At 39.4% G+C, this 21,724-nt stretch overlaps 1 protein-coding gene across 2 annotated transcripts in view; it reads left to right on the forward strand.

Moving 5' to 3' along the window:
* Positions 1-12,230: 12,230 nt before the first annotated feature.
* The window catches only part of LOC126252902 (protein FAM117B-like), a 77,798-nt gene continuing 68,304 nt past the window's right edge, over positions 12,231-21,724 (forward strand). For both annotated transcript variants that reach the window (XM_049953877.1, XM_049953878.1), the window contains exons 1-3: positions 12,231-12,634; positions 12,982-13,142; positions 13,344-13,435. In XM_049953877.1, coding sequence (XP_049809834.1) covers positions 12,403-12,634; positions 12,982-13,142; positions 13,344-13,435 — 485 coding nt within the window. In that variant the 5' untranslated portion in view covers positions 12,231-12,402. The remainder of the gene's footprint in view (positions 12,635-12,981; positions 13,143-13,343; positions 13,436-21,724) is intronic.

Consider the following 21,724-nt stretch of genomic DNA (forward strand, 5'->3'; position numbering starts at 1 on the left):
AGATAGGGAGTGGAGCTCAGGACACCAGTACCTGGGCTGCCAAGTGATGAAATCTGAACGTTTCCGACATATTCTTCTGTTTGAGTTCAATGGAGGGGTGGCAGCAGTAGAGGCAGCCAGAAACATTTGCACCATGTATGGGGATAATGCCATTGGGTAGAGCATGGCAAGACATTGTTTTTCTCATTTTAAGGAGGATTGTTTTGACATTAGTGACTCTTCTTGTTCAGGAAGACCTTTGGGATTTTATGAACATTGTTTAAATGCATTAATCTACAATGATCCACATCATTGTACTCAAGAACTGGTAAATGCGATGAACAGTGATCATTCCACCATCATGTGGCACTTACATGCAATGAAAAAGGTTCAAAAATCGAGTTTATGGGTACAACAAATTCTCAGCCAAAATTATTAAAATTGCCAGTGGCCATATGTGCATCTCTGTTGCTCCCCATCAACTGGCTTGTGAAAAACACCAATCATTCCTATCCTGTATCATTACTAGTGATGAGAAATGGTGTCTTTATGCTAACATAAGGACAAGAAAGGAATGAATGAGTCCAAACAAAGCAGCAACTCCCGATACGAAGACCTGCGTGCATCAGCAAAAGGTAATGTTATGCACCTGATGGAATGGTGACAGAGTGGTGTACTACGAATTGATTCCCTGAGGCATAACCATCACTACTGACATTTATTGTCAACAACTAAGGCTTCTAGCAGATAGAATCCCAGAACAATGACCAGGAAGACTGGATGAAGTTATGCTACTCCATGATAACATCTACTCACTTTCTGCTAGACTAAAAGAACACGATACAGGAGTTGTGTAGGGAAGTCATTCTGCACCCACCTTACACACCTGATCTTGCACCCTCATATTTTCACCTCTTCCATCTCTATTAAACAACCTTCAATTTCCGGATGTAAATGCGCTCCGCAATATCGCTCGAAGAGTTCTTCACCTCAAGACGACGTGATTTCTACAAGTATTTGTATGGAGTGTAGCCGTGTATGGAAGTGAAACATGGACGATAACTAGTTTGGACAAGAAGAGAATAGAAGCTTTCGAAATGTGGTGCTACAGAAGAATGCTGAAGATAAGGTGGGTAGATCACGTAACTAATGAGGAGGTATTGAATAGGATTGGGGAGAAGAGAAGTTTGTGGCACAACTTGACTAGAAGAAGAGATCGGTTGTTAGGACATGTTTTGAGGCATCAAGGGATCACAAATTTAGCATTGGAGGGCAGCATGGAGGGTAAAAATCGTAGAGGGAGACCAAGAGATGAATACTCTAAGCAGATTCAGAAGGATGTAGGTTGCAGTAGGTACTGGGAGATAAAGAAGCTTGCACAGGATAGAGTAGCATGGAGAGCTGCATCAAACCAGTCTCAGGACTGAAGACCACAGCAGCAGCAGGGGAGTCCTAAAAATTTAATTTTATAGTGTAACAATAAAAACAATCGATTTTTGACAATATAATGTAATTAGATAAACAAAGAAATCTACTCACCAAGCTGTAGCAGGAGCACACACACATGTATACGAAAAACCCTTTTTATGTAGTATTTTCCCGCCAGCACTTTGTGAATAGATTTAGCTACCCAGTTACACTATAAAATTATAGTCTTGATTTCTTAGTGTCTGCTAACTTACGTTTCTCATTTTCTTCATCTACATCTATACTGTGCAAATCACTGAAGTTCATAGCAAATGGTATGTCCTACTGTACCGTTTATTAGAGCTTTTTTCTGTTCCATTCACATATGGAGTGTGGGCAAAATAATTGCTTAAATGCCTCTGTGTATGCTGCAATTAACCTAATCTTACCCTCATGATCCGTATGGGAGTGATGTATAAAGGGTTGTTGTATATGGCTAGAATCATCATTTAAAGCTGGTTCTTGAAACTTTATTAGTGGATTTTCATGCGATAGTTTTCATCTGTCTTCAAGAGTCAGCCAGTTTACTTCTTTCAGCATCTCAGTGCCCAGAGTTAAACAAATCTGTGACCATTTGTGCTGCACTTCTCTGTATACATTCAATATCCCCTGACAGTCTTACTGGTATGGGTCCCACACACTTGAGGCTACACAACCATTTGTAAGCAATCCCTTTGCAGAATGAATGCATTTCCATACTATTCTACCAATAAGCCAAAGTCTGCTGCTTGCTTTACCCACAACTGAGCCTATGTGATTGTGCCACTTCATGTCCCTGTTGAGTGCTACAACCAAGTATTTGTACAAGTTCACAGATTCCAACTGTGATTCACTAATATTATATTTATAGGATTCTGTGTTTATATATACTTGCAGTTTCTAACAAGTAACGCACCCTCTTTCCTGACGAAGCAACCGTTGGTTGCGAAAGCTAGAATTTTGTGTGTATGTTTGTGTGTCTGTCGACCAGCCAGCACTTTCATTTGGTAAGTCACATCATGGTGTTTCAAAAATGACCGGTATATTTGAAGCGGCAATAAAAACTAAACGAGCAGCGATAGAAATACACTGTTTGTTGCAATATGCTTGGGACAACAGTACATTTTCAGGCGGACAAACTTTCGAAATTACAGTAGTTACAATTTTCAACAACAGACGGCGCTGCAAGTGATGTGAAAGATATAGAAGACAACGCAGTCTGTGGGTGCGCCATTCTGTATGTCGTCTTTCTGCTGTAAGCGTGTGCTGTTCACAACGTGCAGGTGTGCTGTGGACAACATGGTTTATTCCTTAGAACAGAGGCTTTTTCTGGTGTTGGAATTCCACCGCCTAGAACACAGTGTTGTTGCAACAAGACGAAGTTTTCAACAGAGGTTTAATGTAACCAAAGGACCGAAAAGCAATACAATAAAGGATCTGTTTGCAAAATTTCAACGGACTGGGAACGTGATGGATGAACGTGCTGGAAAGGTAGGGCGACCGCGTACGGCAACCACAGAGGGCAACGCGCAGCTAGTGCAGCAGGTAATCCAACAGCGGCCTCGGGTTTCCGTTCGCCGTGTTGCAGCTGCGGTCCAAATGACGCCAACGTCCACGTATCGTCTCATGCACCAGAGTTTACACCTCTATCCATACAAAATTCAAACGCGGCAACCCCTCAGCGCCGCTACCATTGCTGCACGAGAGACATTCGCTAACGATATAGTGCACAGGATTGATGACGGCGATATGCATGTGGACAGCATTTGGTTTACTGACGAAGCTTATTTTTACCTGGACGGCTTCGTCAATAAACAGAACTGGCGCATATGGGGAACCGAAAAGCCCCATGTTGCAGTCCCATCGTCCCTGCATACTCAAAAAGTACTGGTCTGGGCCGCCATTTCTTCCAAAGGAATCATTGGCCCATTTTTCAGATCTGAAACGATTACTGCATCACGCTATCTGGACATTCTTCGTGAATTTGTGGCGGTACAAACTGCCTTAGACGACACTGCGAACACCTCGTGGTTTATGCAAGATGGTGCCCGGCCACATCGCACGGCCAACGTCTTTAATTTCCTGAATGAATATTTCGATGATCGTGTGATTGCTTTGGGCTATCCGAAACATACAGGAGGTGGCGTGGATTGGCCTCCCTATTCGCCAGACATGAACCCCTGTGACTTCTTTCTGTGGGGACACTTGAAAGACCAGGTGTACCGCCAGAATCCACGAACAATTGAACAGCTGAAGCAGTACATCTCATCTGCATGTGAAGCCATTCCGCCAGACACGTTGTCAAAGGTTTCGGGTAATTTCATTCAGAGACTATGCCATATTATTGCTACGCATGGTGGATATGTGGAAAATATCGTACTATAGAGTTTCCCAGACCGCAGCGCCATCTGTTGTTGACAATTGTAACTACTGTAATTTCGAAAGTTTGTCTGCCTGAAAACGTACTGTCGTCACATATATATATATAAAAAGAAAGATGATGAGACTTACCAAATAAAAGCGCTGGCAGGTCGATAGACACACAAACAAACACAAATATACACACAAAATTCAAGCTTTCGCAACAAACTGTTGCCTCATCAGGAAAGAGGGAAGGAGAGGGAAAGACGAAAGGATGTGGGTTTTAAGGGAGAGGGTAAGGAGTCATTCCAATCCCGGGAGCGGAAAGACTTACCTTAGGGGGAAAAAAGGACAGGTATACACTCGCACACACACACATATCCATCCACACATACAGACACAAGCAGACATATTTAAAGTTTGGGCAGAGATGTCAGTCGAGGTGGAAGAGTAGAGGCAAAGAAGTTGTTGAGAGACAGGTGAGGTATGAGTGGCGGCAACTTGAAATTAGCGGAGATTGAGGCCTGGCGGATAACGAGAAGAGAGGATATACTGAAGGGCAAGTTCCCATCTCCGGATTTCGGATAGGTTGGTGTTGGTGGGAAGTATCCAGATAACCCGGACGGTGTAACACTGTGCCAAGATGTGCTGGCTGTGCACCAAGGCATGTTTAGCCACAGGGTGATCCTCATTACCAACAAACACTGTCTGCCTGTGTCCATTCATGCGAATGGACAGTTTGTTGCTGGTCATTCCCACATAGAATGCATCACAGTGTAGGCAGGTCAGTTGGTAAATCACGTGGGTGCTTTCACACGTGGCTCTGCCTTTGATCGTGTACACCTTCCGGGTTACAGGACTGGAGTAGGTGGTGGTGGGAGGGTGCATGGGACAGGTTTTGCACCGGGGGCGGTTACAAGGATAGGAGCCAGAGGGTAGGGAAGGTGGTTTGGGCATTTCATAGGGATGAACTAACAGGTTACGAAGGTTAGGTGGACGGCGGAAAGACACTCTTGGCGGAGTGGGGAGGATTTCATGAAGGATGGATCTCATTTCAGGGCAGGATTTGAGGAAGTCGTATCCCTGCTGGAGAGCCACATTCAGAGTCTGGTCCAGTCCCGGAAAGTATCCTGTCACAAGTGGGGCACTTTTGTGGTTCTTCTGTGGGGGATTCTGGGTTTGAGGGGATGAGGAAGTGGCTCTGGTTATTTGCTTCTGTACCAGGCCGGGAGGGTAGTTGCGGGATGCGAAAGCTGTTGTCAGGTTGTTGGTGTAATGTTTCAGGGATTCCGGACTGGAGCAGATTCGTTTGCCACGAAGACCTAGGCTGTAGGGAAGGGACCGTTTGATGTGGAATGGGTGGCAGCTGTCATAATGGAGGTACTGTTGCTTGTTGGTGGGTTTGATGTGGACGGACGTGTGAAGTTGGCCATTGGACAGGTGGAGGTCAACGTCAAGGAAAGTGGCATGGGATTTGGAGTAGGACCAGGTGAATCTGATGGAACCAAAGGAGTTGAGGTTGGAGAGGAAATTCTGGAGTTCTTCTTCACTGTGAGTCCAGATCATGAAGATGTCATCAATAAATCTGTACCAAACTTTGGGTTGGCAGACCTGGGTAACCAAGAAGGCTTCCTCTAAGCGACCCATGAATAGGTTGGCGTACGAGGGGGCCATCCTGGTACCCATGGCTGTTCCCTTTAATTGTTGGTATGTCTGGCCTTCAAAAGTGAAGAAGTTGTGGGTCAGGATGAAGCTGGCTAAGGTAATGAGGAAAGAGGTTTTAGGTAGGGTGGCAGGTGATCGGCGTGAAAGGAAATGCTCCATCGCAGCGAGGCCCTGGACGTGCGGAATATTTGTGTATAAGGAAGTGGCATCAATGGTTACAAGGATGGTTTCCGGGGGTAACAGATTGGGTAAGGATTCCAGGCGTTCAAGGAAGTGGTTGGTGTCTTTGATGAAGGATGGGAGACTGCATGTAATGGGTTGAAGGTGTTGATCTACGTAGGCAGAGATACGTTCTGTGGGGGCTTGGTAACCAGCTACAATGGGGCGGCCGGGATGATTGGGTTTGTGGATTTTAGGAAGAAGGTAGAAGGTTGGGGTGCGGGGTGTCGGTGGGGTCAGGAGGTTGATGGAGTCAGGTGAAAGGTTTTGCAGGGGGCCTAAGGTTCTGAGGATTCCTTGAAGCTCCGCCTGGACATCGGGAATGGGGTTACCTTGGCAAACTTTGTATGTGGTGTTGTCTGAAAGCTGACGCAGTCCCTCAGCCACATACTCCCGACGATCAAGTACCACGGTCGTGGAACCCTTGTCCGCCGGAAGAATGACGATGGATCGGTCAGCCTTCAGATCACGGATAGCCTGGGCTTCAGCAGTGGTGATGTTGGGTGTAGGATTAAGGTTTTTTAAGAAGGATTGAGATGCAAGGCTGGAAGTCAGAAATTCCTGGAAGGTTTGGAGAGGGTGATTTTGAGGAAGAGGAGGTGGGTCCCGCTGTGACGGAAGACGGAACTGTTCCAGGCAGGGTTCAATTTGGATGGTGTCTTGGGGAGTTGGATCATTAGGAGTAGGATTAGGATCATTTTTCTTCGTGGCAAAGTGATATTTCCAGCAGAGAGTACGGGTGTAGGACAGTAAACCTTTCCTCATTACCTTAGCCAGCTTCATCCTGACCCACAACTTCTTCACTTTTGAAGGCCAGACATACCAACAATTAAAGGGAACAGCCATGGGTACCAGGATGGCCCCCTCGTACGCCAACCTATTCATGGGTCGCTTAGAGGAAGCCTTCTTGGTTACCCAGGTCTGCCAACCCAAAGTTTGGTACAGATTTATTGATGACATCTTCATGATCTGGACTCACAGTGAAGAAGAACTCCAGAATTTCCTCTCCAACCTCAACTCCTTTGGTTCCATCAGATTCACCTGGTCCTACTCCAAATCCCATGCCACTTTCCTTGACGTTGACCTCCACCTGTCCAATGGCCAACTTCACACGTCCGTCCACATCAAACCCACCAACAAGCAACAGTACCTCCATTATGACAGCTGCCACCCATTCCACATCAAACGGTCCCTTCCCTACAGCCTAGGTCTTCGTGGCAAACGAATCTGCTCCAGTCCGGAATCCCTGAAACATTACACCAACAACCTGACAACAGCTTTCGCATCCCGCAACTACCCTCCCGGCCTGGTACAGAAGCAAATAACCAGAGCCACTTCCTCATCCCCTCAAACCCAGAATCCCCCACAGAAGAACCACAAAAGTGCCCCACTTGTGACAGGATACTTTCCGGGACTGGACCAGACTCTGAATGTGGCTCTCCAGCAGGGATACGACTTCCTCAAATCCTGCCCTGAAATGAGATCCATCCTTCATGAAATCCTCCCCACTCCGCCAAGAGTGTCTTTCCGCCGTCCACCTAACCTTCGTAACCTGTTAGTTCATCCCTATGAAATGCCCAAACCACCTTCCCTACCCTCTGGCTCCTATCCTTGTAACCGCCCCCGGTGCAAAACCTGTCCCATGCACCCTCCCACCACCACCTACTCCAGTCCTGTAACCCGGAAGGTGTACACGATCAAAGGCAGAGCCACGTGTGAAAGCACCCACGTGATTTACCAACTGACCTGCCTACACTGTGATGCATTCTATGTGGGAATGACCAGCAACAAACTGTCCATTCGCATGAATGGACACAGGCAGACAGTGTTTGTTGGTAATGAGGATCACCCTGTGGCTAAACATGCCTTGGTGCACAGCCAGCACATCTTGGCACAGTGTTACACCGTCCGGGTTATCTGGATACTTCCCACCAACACCAACCTATCCGAAATCCGGAGATGGGAACTTGCCCTTCAGTATATCCTCTCTTCTCGTTATCCGCCAGGCCTCAATCTCCGCTAATTTCAAGTTGCCGCCACTCATACCTCACCTGTCTCTCAACAACTTCTTTGCCTCTACTCTTCCACCTCGACTGACATCTCTGCCCAAACTTTAAATATGTCTGCTTGTGTCTGTATGTGTGGATGGATATGTGTGTGTGTGTGTGAGTGTATACCTGTCCTTTTTTCCCCCTAAGGTAAGTCTTTCCACTCCCGGGATTGGAATGACTCCTTACCCTCTCCCTTAAAACCCACATCCTTTCGTCTTTCCCTCTCCTTCCCTCTTTCCTGATGAGGCAACAGTTTGTTGCGAAAGCTTGAATTTTGTGTGTATATTTGTGTTTGTTTGTGTGTCTATCGACCTGCCAGCGCTTTTGTTTGGTAAGTCTCATCATCTTTCTTTTTAGATATATTTTTTCCACGTGGAATGTTTCCCTCTGTTATATATATATATATATATATATATATATATATATATATATATCAGGTGCATTTTCTCTAGTGTTTTGACGGATATTTGCAAGGTGTAGCTGGAATCAGATCAAACAAATACTGCATATCACATCTTTCATGCAACACAAAGTGACAACAGAAAGCAACTGTTTGTTTTCCGTTACAAACATAATGATGTTTGGAGAAGAATTTTATATGCACGTTCGATAGAGCACTCCCAAATTAGTCAGATGCGGTATTTGTCTCACCAATATGTATTAACACAGAGACTTTAAAACACTAAGAATAAAAACTACTCCAGCAGTGACAGCACCGCCCAGGCCCTCCTTGAGTGGTACATGACAGCAGTAGTGCTGCTCAGTAGCTGCTGGAGTACTGGTTATTCTTCATGTTTTGATGTCCCTGTTAATACATACTGTCAAAATGAATATTGCACAAGACCAATTTGAGACCCATCTATCAAATAGGCAAATATTTCCACTTTAAAAATCATTTTGATTGTAATGGGAAATAAACCAACACTCTGAGAAACCATGAAATTTAGTAATTAATAATAATAATTTAATTCTCATTGGACAATTATAGCAATAAACAATGTCACACACACAGTACAATGCAACAGACAATTTAAAAGAACAGGCCAGTTGTTAACATTATAGTGTTACAGTACAATACATAGGCCTACATCCTTTTATGTGGTAAAAATGCTGGGAAACTAACCAGCATTGCAGTGTTCATTTTAATGCTTATTCTGGTACATCTTTTACATTATGTAAGAGCTTATTAAGTAACTTGCACGCAATGAGTTTATGGGAGCACTACATCCAGCTGACACACTGTCCATCATCTACCATGGCTGAGCTGAAAGACTGGAGATAAAAAAATGATATCAAAAAATTCCATAAAAAACTAATCCACATAAGAAACAAAACATTTTTACCAAACAAGTGAAAACCTCCCAGACACAATGAGGAAAATGAGCAATGATTTTTTATGGGCATATTCTCAGAAAGAACCCAAATAGACCAGCCAAAAAAATCTTTTGACTACTTCCTCAACAAAAAATCAAAACCAAATTGGCTACAGGAGACAGAAGGGCTTACAAGAACTCCAAATCACACAAAATACATTTAAAAAAGTACTAAGTCAAATCAAAATGAAATGAATAATAGCTGAATAAGAAAAGAAAGCAATGTTAGAAAGAATGAAAAAATAGAAGGGCACAGGACATTTAGAAGTGGACGACCTAATGTACCACAAAGACAGGTCACGAAAGAAAAAGAAATCCTAATTGAGATTATAGAAGCAACCCCTATATGTATTTCTATTCCAGAAGGTTTACAGTAGTGGAGGTCCACTTTTAGAAAGAAATTTAAATCTTACATCATCTCTGCTTCTTGATCCATCTTGTTCCACTCTCAATTTCTGCTGGATTTTTCTATGTATAATTGCTTACTGTTCTTTTGTAAGATACTTTCCTCAAGTTATTGGATATACTGCTATCACTATTTGGTCATTAAATCTCCAAAATCAGTTGCAATTCCTTTTTATTTACCGTCCTACTTTACATTGCTGAAAGAAGTTACACTCAAGAATCCATTATCAGAAAATGATGTAGGGCCTAGTATCAAAAAATGCTACTTTAGAATATTGCAATTAGCAGCAGCATGCATGTCAGAACTCTCCATCCATAGCTCCCCACAGAACTCAAACAGTGATAACTATGTAATTTTTCTGTACAACACAAAAATGAGCACATAAACTGTTGACAACATTGTGCCCTCCTCCCCACTAGAAATACCTACTACTCACATGACAGCTTACTCATGGTTTCTGCAAGGGTATTAAAACTGGAATTTAATTCGACAGATGAATCTCGCTTAAATTCTTTGTATTTTAAATCTGTATCTAATAAACAATAGTCCGAAACTGAACACAGTTCTCAATAAACTGCTGAGAATTCATATTGACTAGTAGTGAAACATACCATTTAAAATATTGGCTCTATCGCGAGAAAGCAATGGGCACTAAAGGCGCTGCTGGATTAGATTAGATTCAGTTTTTGCTCCACATACCCAAAAAATAAGAAGATTCTCGTGGTTGAGGAACACGTCAGTTAGTATAACATAAAACATTGGAATATAATACTTACTATCGTGATCACTTATCAGGAGATAGTCGAAACAGGTTAATACAATGCAGTAAACTGGAACAGCTAATATTTGCAGAATGAACACCTTGTCAGAATGAAACACTGCTATACACTATTAATAAATTTATCATACACAAAATATCTAATCTTGACTGTTGTGACCAAATGTCGTCAAATCTGAAATCTAACATACATTTTTACTTAAGCTGGCTTTACAGTCTCTTTTAAGATGTTCATCTATGGAGTAGGAGGAGTTGTCTATCTAAAGGTCTTTCAAACTCTGATTAAACCATGCTTTATCTGAAACCAAGTTTTTAATGGTTGCTGGTAATTTATTGAAAATGTGTGTTTCTGAATATTGGACCCCCTTTTGGACCAAGGTAAGTGATTTTAGATCTTTATGTAGATTGTTCTTATTCCTAGTATTGGTTGGAAATAGAGATGTATTACTTGCAAAAAAAATTCATTAAGGAATAAATATACTGAGAAGCAGTGGTCAGAATACAAAGTTCCTTGAAAAGGTCTCTACAAGATGTTCTCGAGTTTAAAATATATTAACTAACATAATCATCACCAAAAGAAAAATAGCTGGTATTTATTATGTAGCCGATAACAGCGGGCTCACTGTCAAAATGTTATAGCTACCAGTGGACATTAATCTGTTTGCAGGGCATTTATGATTTGTTGTTGTTGTGGTCTTCAGTCCTGAGACTGGTTTGATGCAGCTCTCCATGCTACTCTATCCTGTGCAAGCTGCTTCATCTCCCAGTACCTACTGCAACCTACATCCTTCTGAATCTGCTTAGTGTATTCATCTCTTGGTCTCCCTCTACGATTTTTACCCTCCACGCTGCCCTCCAATGCTAAATTTGTGATCCCTTGATGCCTCAAAACATGTCCTACCAACCGATCCCTTCTTCTAGTCAAGTTGTGCCACAAACTTCTCTTCTCCCCAATCCTATTCAATACCTCCTCATTAGTTACGTGATCTACCCACCTTATCTTCAGCATTCTTCTGTAGCACCACATTTCGAAAGCTTCTATTCTCTTCTTGTCCAAACTAGTTATCGTCCATGTTTCACTTCCATACACGGCTACACTCCATACAAATACTTTCAGAAACGACTTCCTGACACTTAAAACTATACTCGATGTTAACAAATTTCTCTTCTTCAGAAACGCTTTCCTTGCCATTGCCAGTCTACATTTTATATCCTCTCTACTTTTACGATTTACAAAACACAAATTGACAGTCTATTGTATCTCCAAACATGAATGCTACATTAAGATTATACAAGTGAGTGTTGGCTTGTGGTGTTGCCTTATTTAAATTGCATATATGGTAACACCTTTATTGTAAAACACTTTCTGACAGTAATTCTTTTCTAAGTACAGCAGTATGAACTTTACTACACACACAGTCTAAACAGTACGCGAGAAATTATTATCTCAGGTCAGCTTCAACGTGTAAGAAACTGAGTAAAGCATACAGGGTTCTTCAGCTAAAAAGTAGAACAACATGACACATATTGTCGCTTAAAATCACTGTAACTCAATGTCACGTTTTACAATCACCACTTAATTAAACTCCACAACAATGATTCCGACTGCTCCTTGGTGTCAGCAATTCGCTGTCTTCTGCTTGACTGTAGGCGTGACATACAATGCCAACATACCGAAAAAAAATTCGGTCGCCGCACAAATTAATCGGCACGACGAATGACAGACCACAATAGCTAGCTTTCATACATGTAAACTATCTCCGGAGAGGGAAAATAATTAGAAAGCGGCCGAAACACAAAGAAAACAGCGTTTCCCTCAAGGCATTGAGACTGTGTGTACCTAACATCCCCGCATACGACTCTACTCCAGTGCTTTCATTGACCAATGATGACCTGGTGTTGTTATCACGTGACGTAATAGCTGAGGACAGCAGAAGATCGCAAGTGACAAGTCGTGAAAGTCGTTCACTGTGTGGGGTAGTTGTGTAAGAAGAGAATTGTTAAGAATATAGTGGATGTGGAATGGATGGCCGAATGTGCTCGGACGATTCGCGATAGCTCTCTCCTTTACATATCATTAATTAAATAATCGACAGCATAAATCATTATCATCTACATGACAAAATGTCGGGACAGGGTTCACAGCGGGTTCCAAAATCGTCGCCTTGCTCCTCATCAAAGCAGGGTCCAATGAGAGCTACACTGCCTATGTCGTCCCTTTTGAGACAAGGAAGTAATGTCAGAAAAAGTAAAAGCAACAGCCCTACGTTATCGCCAACGTCCGCCTGGAAAATGAGAATATCACCGGAGGCTTCTTTATCGGGTCAAAGAAGCCCCGGATCTTTGAGTTATAAAGGTAATCCGCATGATAAGTTTTCGTGAATATATTGAGTTTGTGTCATTATTATCTCAATGGTAGATCGCAGTGATCGTGCTAGATTTATAAGCGTCACCCTGTAGTACCGCTATTTGTTTCGATGCAGCTATTGAGTTTACTATTGTATTGTCATACCTTTAAGAAAAGTGATAATAATATTGGGAATAAACGAAATACATAGTGCGTACGCGTTAAAGTTTGATCCAATTTAATGGAATCTCTGCAATAATTTGCAATGCCCAGTTACTCTTACTGCAATTTTCTTTCACATAACATGTACTCTCAAATGGTTTTACTGAAGCATCATACAGGTTTTTGTATTTCAGGCAAATCGAAAACCTTAAATTCTCGTTCAAGTCATGGGTTTAGTGGCAATAACGTCATTCGACGTACAGCTTCCTTGGACACAATATATTTGAAAGGACAGTGGCCAAAAGAAAGTTTCTACATGTATTGTGGCCATCTCCTGGTAGACAAAGCCACACAGGTAAATAACACAAGTCGAATAGTATTTTTGTAGCATTATCTGATGAACCAACCCAAACGTAACAGAAGTTCCATTTACATGCATTTTCTACAAAGAACGGGGAATAAAATCGTTCTGATAGTGTTCAGATGATTATTAAACATTACGTTTTTATATTTTGTCTGCCTGATTCATGTAATTTGGAAAATACTTCAATTCCAGACGGAAGAGTGGACCAGTGAACAAAGAAAGTCATATAGGTATTCAGAATCTGGAAGTAATGAAGATAAATTAGAGAAATATATAAGGCATAGGTAATGTATCCCAAGATTTGTGCTAATTGGTTAACTTTTAGGAGTATAACAGTAGTTTTTGTGGTTTGAAGTAGTGTTCAGTTTCCAAAGTTTTTCAGAGATGTATGCAAAGTCTTGTCAGTTATCAAGTTTGCAGCTTCCTTATGTTGAGTTTCGCTGTTGCTTTTTGGTATGGAATATTTGTCAATTATTTTATGTTTTCTTGATGGATGGGGGGGAAAATATCGGAGCTTAACAGCATTCCAGATTGTAGGATGAGAACTGTAGATCTCTCTTAAGTTACTTCACCAGTAGAAAATGCCATTTAATGTGGATACTGAACTGATTTTGCATGCTTAAAGCTTCAAATCTTATTAGAGTTGTTGATTGTGCAAACTTCTTCCAAGTTTAGATATTTATCTGTACTTATTGTCACCAACAAATTTCAAGAGAAAGAAGTATGACGTTAATAGTAGCTTAAGTTCTGATATTGCTGCTGAACATTAATGTTCACTTTTTCATATTGCGTGTGGTGCGCAAGTGGAAACAGCTTGACATTTGCATAGTTGGGTACTCGGTTGCATTACTGCAACAAATGGCTTGTTGTTGTGGTCTTGATTCTGGAAGCTGGTTTTGTGTAGATTCTGATAATAGTATTTTCATCTTTGCATGACTACTGCACTCCTGCATGTAATCGAAATTTAACTATATTCAAGCCTTTATTTGACTCAGAAATATGTAATTATTCCTTGAGACCTCAGGATGTGTCTTATCAATCTCCCATCTTTTTAAGTTGTGCCATAAAGCTCTTTTCTATCTGGTTTGATTGGCCTGTTCATTAGATATCTGATTAATCTTGAGCTGTTTTTTTGTAGCAACATCACATTTACGCTTCTTGGTGCTCTTTTTGTCCACATTTCATTCCCATATAAGACAACACTTAACACCAAATGCTTTCAGAAAAGAATTTAAAGTTCTTAGATTTGTATTCATTGTTCACAAGGTTAACATTTCACAAATGCTATTTTTATATTGCCACTCTGCATTTTGTATCCCTCTACTTTCTTCATCAATAGATATTTTGCTGCCCAAATATAAAAGTGACTATATTTTTAGGGTCTCATTTCCTTCTCCACTACCCTCAGTATTGGCTAATTTGATTACAGTAGATTTCATTGCCCTGTTTTTCTTTAGTTGTTCATCCTATAACTTCCCTTCAAGAAATTATCCATTCCTTCAGCTGCTTTTCAACAGGTTTAGAACATTATCAACAAACATTAGTTTTTAATTTGCCCAAACTTCATTACCTTTTCCACATGACTTACAGTATTAAATACTGAGAGTGAACCGTACAAACCTTAATAAAATAGAATTATTACTGAAGTTAAGGGATAGGGTAAATAATTAGCTGTTGTGTGTGTGTGTGTGTGTGTGTGTGTGTGTGTGTGTGTGTGTGAGAGAGAGAGAGAGAGAGAGAGAGAGAGAGAGAGAGAGAGAGAGAGAGAGAGGAAGGAAGGGGGGGGGGGGGGGGCTTTGTTACATTCATAAAGGGGACTGACTGCATGCAATGGTTTGGTGGTTTGGAATATACATTAGGACAGGAGAAGTTAAATTGCTGTGTAACTTGCTCACCAGTTGACTAAATTTTGTTACCGGTTTGGCATTACCCAAAGCTGCATAGAATTCAGTAGATAGATTTAATGAATTTATTCACAAACTTGAGTGAATCCAGGTGGCTCAACAGACTAATGTGCCCAGATATTTATCTGAATGTTAAACTTTGTTTTCTTTCATGTCTTATAATTCCTGAGATGTCGTACTCCTTTTTCCAGATACCATAATGTAATGTAATGATGTGTGTGTTCATTGCTGTTCATATACATGGGTTAGCTCATTCTCCATATCTTTTTGTCACTGCATCAGTTAACAAGACTGTTCCTTTTCGGTTGGGTAGCCTTTGTTGGAGAAGCATTTGTTCACTAAGAATTTCTTTGATTAGTGGCACTGCCAAGTTTTGTTTCTTTTTACTGTTTCTTATTGCTAGTTTCTTCTGGGATGGTTCTGGGGTTCCAGCTTTTATTTCTCTAAGCATGGGGATAGGTCATTTTGTAAACTTAGCACTTCTCTGCCTTATGATTGCTCAGTCATTGTATGCACAAAATGGAAAATTCACTTCAGAAAACCATAAAATTATAGGCAGACTGGATGGCCAGTACTTACCACTTTAACTCTGTTATTGCTAATACACACAACACTGGAAACATTAAACCTAGTGTTGTCACTGTTATGTGTTCACTGGAATTTTGTCTCCTAAAGATAGGTATTGACTAGCTATTCTGTGTCAGTTGTTTACGGCATGAATAGCATGGCATCCTGTTATATTATGGTATGACATACGGCATCAGATCTGGCACACATTCTCCAGAGCTGGTGGTTAGCAGATGTGACCATACTAATAACTTTGTTACCCAAGTATTAACTAATTTCACACACTACTTGCAGTGTAAAATAATTTTGTTCTTACTCTTAGACCCATGCCACAGAATGCTGAAACCTACTAGTGTAAAACACACACACACACACACACACACACACACACACACACACACACACACACACACACACACACACAACAAAACAAACCTAGTATTATCACACTGAAAGTTGTGATAAACTTAATAATTCTCCCCCTCCCCCAGAATATTATCTTTCCTGTTGTTAATGTTAGTTTTGTGTAAGGCATTGGTCACTTTAGTCTTATGTCCAGTTGGTTGAATTAATGATCCATGATGTTCCATGGCATGCTTATAATTTACTATACTAAGATTTTGTTGCATGAAGGTAATTGAAAATGAAAGTATATGGTATCCATCAGTTTATTATTCTAAAACACGCAAGTTTATGTTTATACCAAATTGTATCCCACACACTCAAATAATCGCTGTTCGAGGCTTGTTTCATATGACGAAGAACAAATGTTTTTCCTTACCATTAATAAGATTTATCTACAGTTTTGTTAATTTTACGGTCTTCTTTAAGGAGAAATAATGTGTGCATCCCATATTGAAGAAATAAGTGAATTAGTCACCATGAATATCTCAACCAAAGTGAAATATAGTGTAATTGGATAAATAAAAAAATGTACTTATGAAATGGCAGCAGGAGAACACAAACATATAGCTACTTAAATTTGCTAGCATTTGGAACCAGTTGCCCCTTCTACTGGGAGAAGGGTTGAAGAAGAAGGAGGAGGACTGGTGAAGGAAAAGGACTGATCAGTAGATTTTTCATCTATCCAATTACATTATATTTTCTAAAATTAAGTATTTTCATTGATATATCAACTCAAGATAAAATTCTGTAACAATAATCAGGTTCCTCTAACTTGTCTACTTCCATGTTTTGCCCATTCCGTATTTCGTGATAAATGATGAATGATGTAAATCATGTACACAACAGAACTTGACCCTAAATTCCGTGTGTGTGATCCAAATGCTTCCATACCAAATGCTTGCTTTTGCATCCCAGCTCTTTTCAGCCGGGTGACGTTCACACATTGTGAGCATGCTTAGACAATATCTGATATTGGAAAATATCTATATAGAAATTCGTGGAAGGCAAGCCAATTGAGCATGAGTTTATTGAACTCATAACTTATCAGGGGCTGAAAACTTCCTGTGAAGTGTTGATGTAGCATGCTTACTTATAGGGCCATACATACACCAACTTTACCATTGGTTGACCCACTGTGTCTTCTGAAAGGCAGAAATTGAAAGTATTTGACATTATTTGATAGAATACATGCTCAGTTCTTAGATGATCTATTGGTAATACCATTATTGATATGAAATAACTACTTGTGTTATTGAAATATGTTATAATTAAACAAGAAAATGTTTCTCACATGATTTAGTAATACAAATCATGACATCTCACATGATAGAGTAACACAACTGCTGCTTCTGGCTGAAACTTGTGTACGGTAAACTACTCACCAAACATATTAAATTGGCCCTTTCAAAACAGCAATGTTTGCTATGATGCAAATATACAGAGCATCAATCTGAGAATGGCACAGCAGTAGCTGAGCAGTTCTATAATTAAAATGAAACGAAGCTTTTCTTCTGAATGCTTGTAACATAACATAATCAAGAGATTTAACTGTGGAGAAGACTCATGTTATCAGTATCATAGAACACCAAGAAATAGTCACCAAGAATCATAAATTAAATAAAATTATGTACATTTATATCGTGGTGGATGGAAAAGAAAAAGGGAATAATCCAATTTGCAAGATAATCGGAAAACACAAATCACCACATTTCACTCAAAAGTATAATTTTTTGGCGAAGCCAGTTGTTGTCAATAAAACATATGCTCTGTAGTCCTTTAACTGAAGAGTTTCATTATTTTTAAATTTCTTAGACATGTGCCAGCATATTTTGTTGTTAATGGAATTCACGAGGTTAATAAGTTTGTTGAGAATTGGCTGCAAGACACATACTGTAATACACATATCTGCAACCTTAGAATACATATCTTCTTCATTTAGAGTTGGCACCCTTGTCAAAGATTCAGAGTGGAGTTTCCAGTCTGTCAAGGATTTCGAATCCAAAATTAATCCTGTAACATTTTTTCTTAAAATTATGTTCCAACAAATAATGAATTTATTTTTTATATAATAATAAATTTATTTTTTATTTACAAAGAAGTCCTGTAATGAATGTTTTTATGTTTACACACACAAAGATATCTTTCAAAGCTCAAAATAATGAGTTACAAAATTTTGAAGATCACCAATAGTAAAATCCCAAGTATACTCATGCACTGGACTTTGTTAAAATATCCCGCTCCTTGAAGACATTTTTTTACTTTCTGTGTAGCTATCGAGCCTAACTATGTTTCCACAATTTCTTGTGAACATAAATCTTGGAAGATCTGGCTGAAGCACAGTGTATGTATTTATCTCGTACCACTGGCAAACACTTGCCACTCAACTGAGAAACTGCTGTCTCTAATGAAGTAACATCCACCCTTCTTCACAATCTGAGCTGCTAAATTCAATGTCAAACTATAACTATCCTTTCTTGAAAGCGTTGACTAAACAACAATATGGGAGAGAGACTGAAAGCATGAGTTTTGTTGTTGAGTATTCAAAGCTGCACACAGTAAAGATGGTATATGGTGGCAACCACCTCAACCAAAACAATGTAGTCAGGCTACGATTGTAGAGCAGGTGCTCTCTAGTGGCTGAACACTTAACTACCTGTGCTGAAGTGGATATTTAAGCATTTTTTTTTTATTTTTATTTATTTATTTATTTTTTTTTAAATAGAAGCCTGTTCTGATTGAGTTGCTCATGTATATTCGGGATTATAAGTTTCTGTCAAAGTAATAAAAATGAGGTAACGTGGGGTTTTATGTTAAGGAGTTAAAAAAAAAACTTGAAGCATACTTTGTTGGATATTCTATTTGTAAATTATTTGAATATCCCAGATTCTCTGACTATTTTTATTTGTATTTATTTGTCAACCATTGATCGTGTATAAGATACAGGTTTCATCAGATATATACATAATACGTAAAGACACTTACATGCATTCTCAAGTACATATATACATGACATATAACACAATAAACATTAAGTAGGTAGAAGAATTAAAGGAATAAAGTTATGTGTCACAATATACTACTTATACTAACATACAGCTTGTCACTTATCTAAAACAAATTTTCAATAGTGCTACATACCTTTGCACATTGGTTTTAGTTTCTACCTATTTCATTTAAATGGTCACTGTATGGTAATAGTTTTTGAAGTGTCTGCTGTAACAATGTGTCTGAAGCTGCCCATTTCAGATGCTTCTTAAATGTTCTTTAGGTAACTTATTATTTAACTTGTGGTATTCAATATTGTTTTGTTTCTCTTCTTGTGTTTGTTTCTGGCATTCTCTGTTCCTTATGTTATGTTACTGCATAGAGCTGTTTGTGGCATATTGACAGACTTTTCCTGATATTCACTAATGTTTGGAAAATGTATTGGCAGGGGACAGGAAAGATCCCCAGCTCTCTCAAATAATTCCAGCCATCAAAGACCCTTGTTTCCAATTATTATTTGAAGGGTTCTCCTTTGTAATTTGAATGTGCTTTCTGTAACTTCTGTCTATTTGTGCTTCAGAAAATTACACCATATTTAGTAGCTAAGTGAAGATATGCATAAGTTTACTTTGAGGCAATTACAGTTACACCCTCTGAGCACAGCATGCAGATGAAGTTCTTTCTCCTTGTTGAATTTTCTCTCCAGTTCAGTTAGTTACCTATATTCATCCCAAAAATTCTTGGTATTTACTCAGGATACCAAATCACCATTTAAATTTAATTTATTATTGGTCTTATTTTTGTTTACATAGAAATTTGTACAGTGTGCCTCCATGTTGAGTACTACGTTATTCTCCTCTGACCACTTGTATACATCTTCTAGCATGTCATCAGCTTTGCACGACTGTAGCTTTGGTGTCTTATCTGTGTTTACACGTTACTTCCTTTGGCAAAGACAATTTTATCTCCCTATGGGAGTCTTTTGATCAGAAACAATACTGGGCCCAGTATACTCTCCTGTGGGACTCCTTTGTTGATATATTTGCTGTCTGATGATTTTCTCTACAACTGACATCTGTATTGGTCTGTAAGATGTCTACTGTATTCTCTGTTCACGAGATATGAATGGAGCCACTTGTTTATTACTCATCTCATTTCTAGGCCTCTTGACTTGTAGAGAAGTATTTTGTGATTTACTGTATCAAACACTTGCATGAATCTCTTTTTAAAAAATACTGTTATGCCCTTGCCTGTTTCCAGGGCCTTCATAATTATTTTAATAAATTCTTCTATTGCTGCTTCTTTACTACTGCCCTGTCTGAATACAGATTATGATTTTACTAGCAAATTATATTTATTAAGATAGACTTCAGGATTGTATTTCATGACTGTTTGTTATTTTTGAAAGTGAAGACAATAGACTGGTCTGTAGTTTTCTGTATCACACTTTTTGTGTGCTGGCTAAACTCTGGCTTGCGTTAAGCTCTCATGAAAGGTACCTGAATTGAATGATAGGTTTATAATGTGTGTTTGGAGCCCAGTTGCTCCTTGAACTTGCACATTGGAACTTCATCTAGCCTTGAGGATTTTTTATGTTGTAATCATACTTAAAAACCTCATTCATCATGTGGAGATTAATGTTTGTATTAAAATAAACTTCCTGTCTCAGTTTGAAGGAAACAAAATGAATGTTTCTGTAAAGAAAAACCTCACCTCTGTGAAGTCGTGCTATGGTTTAACTGTGAATGAATAGTAGTATAAATGAAATAGCAACAGTTTCTATAAGTTTCTGTAATAGTAAGTTTTTCTTCTAGTTGATTTTTCACAGCCAGTCAGTAATGCTCACATTCAATAATGTAAGCGGATAATACTGCTAGATGTTTGAGAATAACACAGATGCAGTTTATACACCCCCATCCCCACGCCCCTCTGACATTCTAATTCTCATATTCCTCATCCATGAAAGTTCTTGTTCCTGATGGAATCAACAGAATAACAACCAAGAAAACAAAGTAAATTAGTACAGTGAAAACAACAATCTGTTGCTAGAGTACTCACGCAACACCAAAACAGCAATTAATAGTGCAGAAGTAAAAAATTACAATAACCAGTACAATGCATCATTCTTGCTGAATCGCTTGGGAAAACGTGAAGAGGTTATGTAAAGCTACACAATGCTGCCTATTGTAAGTATGCATGCTTCTCAAATCAATACAGTTGATTTACATGAGAATTCAAAATGTTACTGATAATCTTTATAAATCAACTGACCCTTCAAAAGAAAATTGACAGAAGGTATGCCAACAAGAAAATGTGAAGACTTGGCAGAACATCTCAAACAAACAATAATGAGGAACAATAAGTGTTGTAGGTACTGGTAAAGAACTGGACACGTTTTGTGGAGAGGAAGCGGTGTGGTTTCATTTAGGCAGAGTAAAAAAATGGCAAAACAGTCAAAAATGTAACTGCTTTCTTGGAAAAGTTTTTCCTAGATCACAAGAACTTTGCAGTTGAGAAACTTAAGTGCAAAGGAATTTAATTGCAGTTCAATATTAAGTGTTGAAAGGATATATTAATGGATTTTTCTGTGTGGCCAAAAAATTTAGTTGCGAGGTTTTTTTATTCAATAGGAAGTACAGATCTCTAATTCAGTAGTTATTCCAGAAGAAAATATGCCAGACCAAGTCAAACCAGATGTTTTGTACATCAGTG

This window comes from Schistocerca nitens, chromosome 4 (assembly GCF_023898315.1).
Source record: "Schistocerca nitens isolate TAMUIC-IGC-003100 chromosome 4, iqSchNite1.1, whole genome shotgun sequence".
NCBI classification, from domain to species: Eukaryota; Metazoa; Arthropoda; class Insecta; order Orthoptera; family Acrididae; genus Schistocerca; species Schistocerca nitens.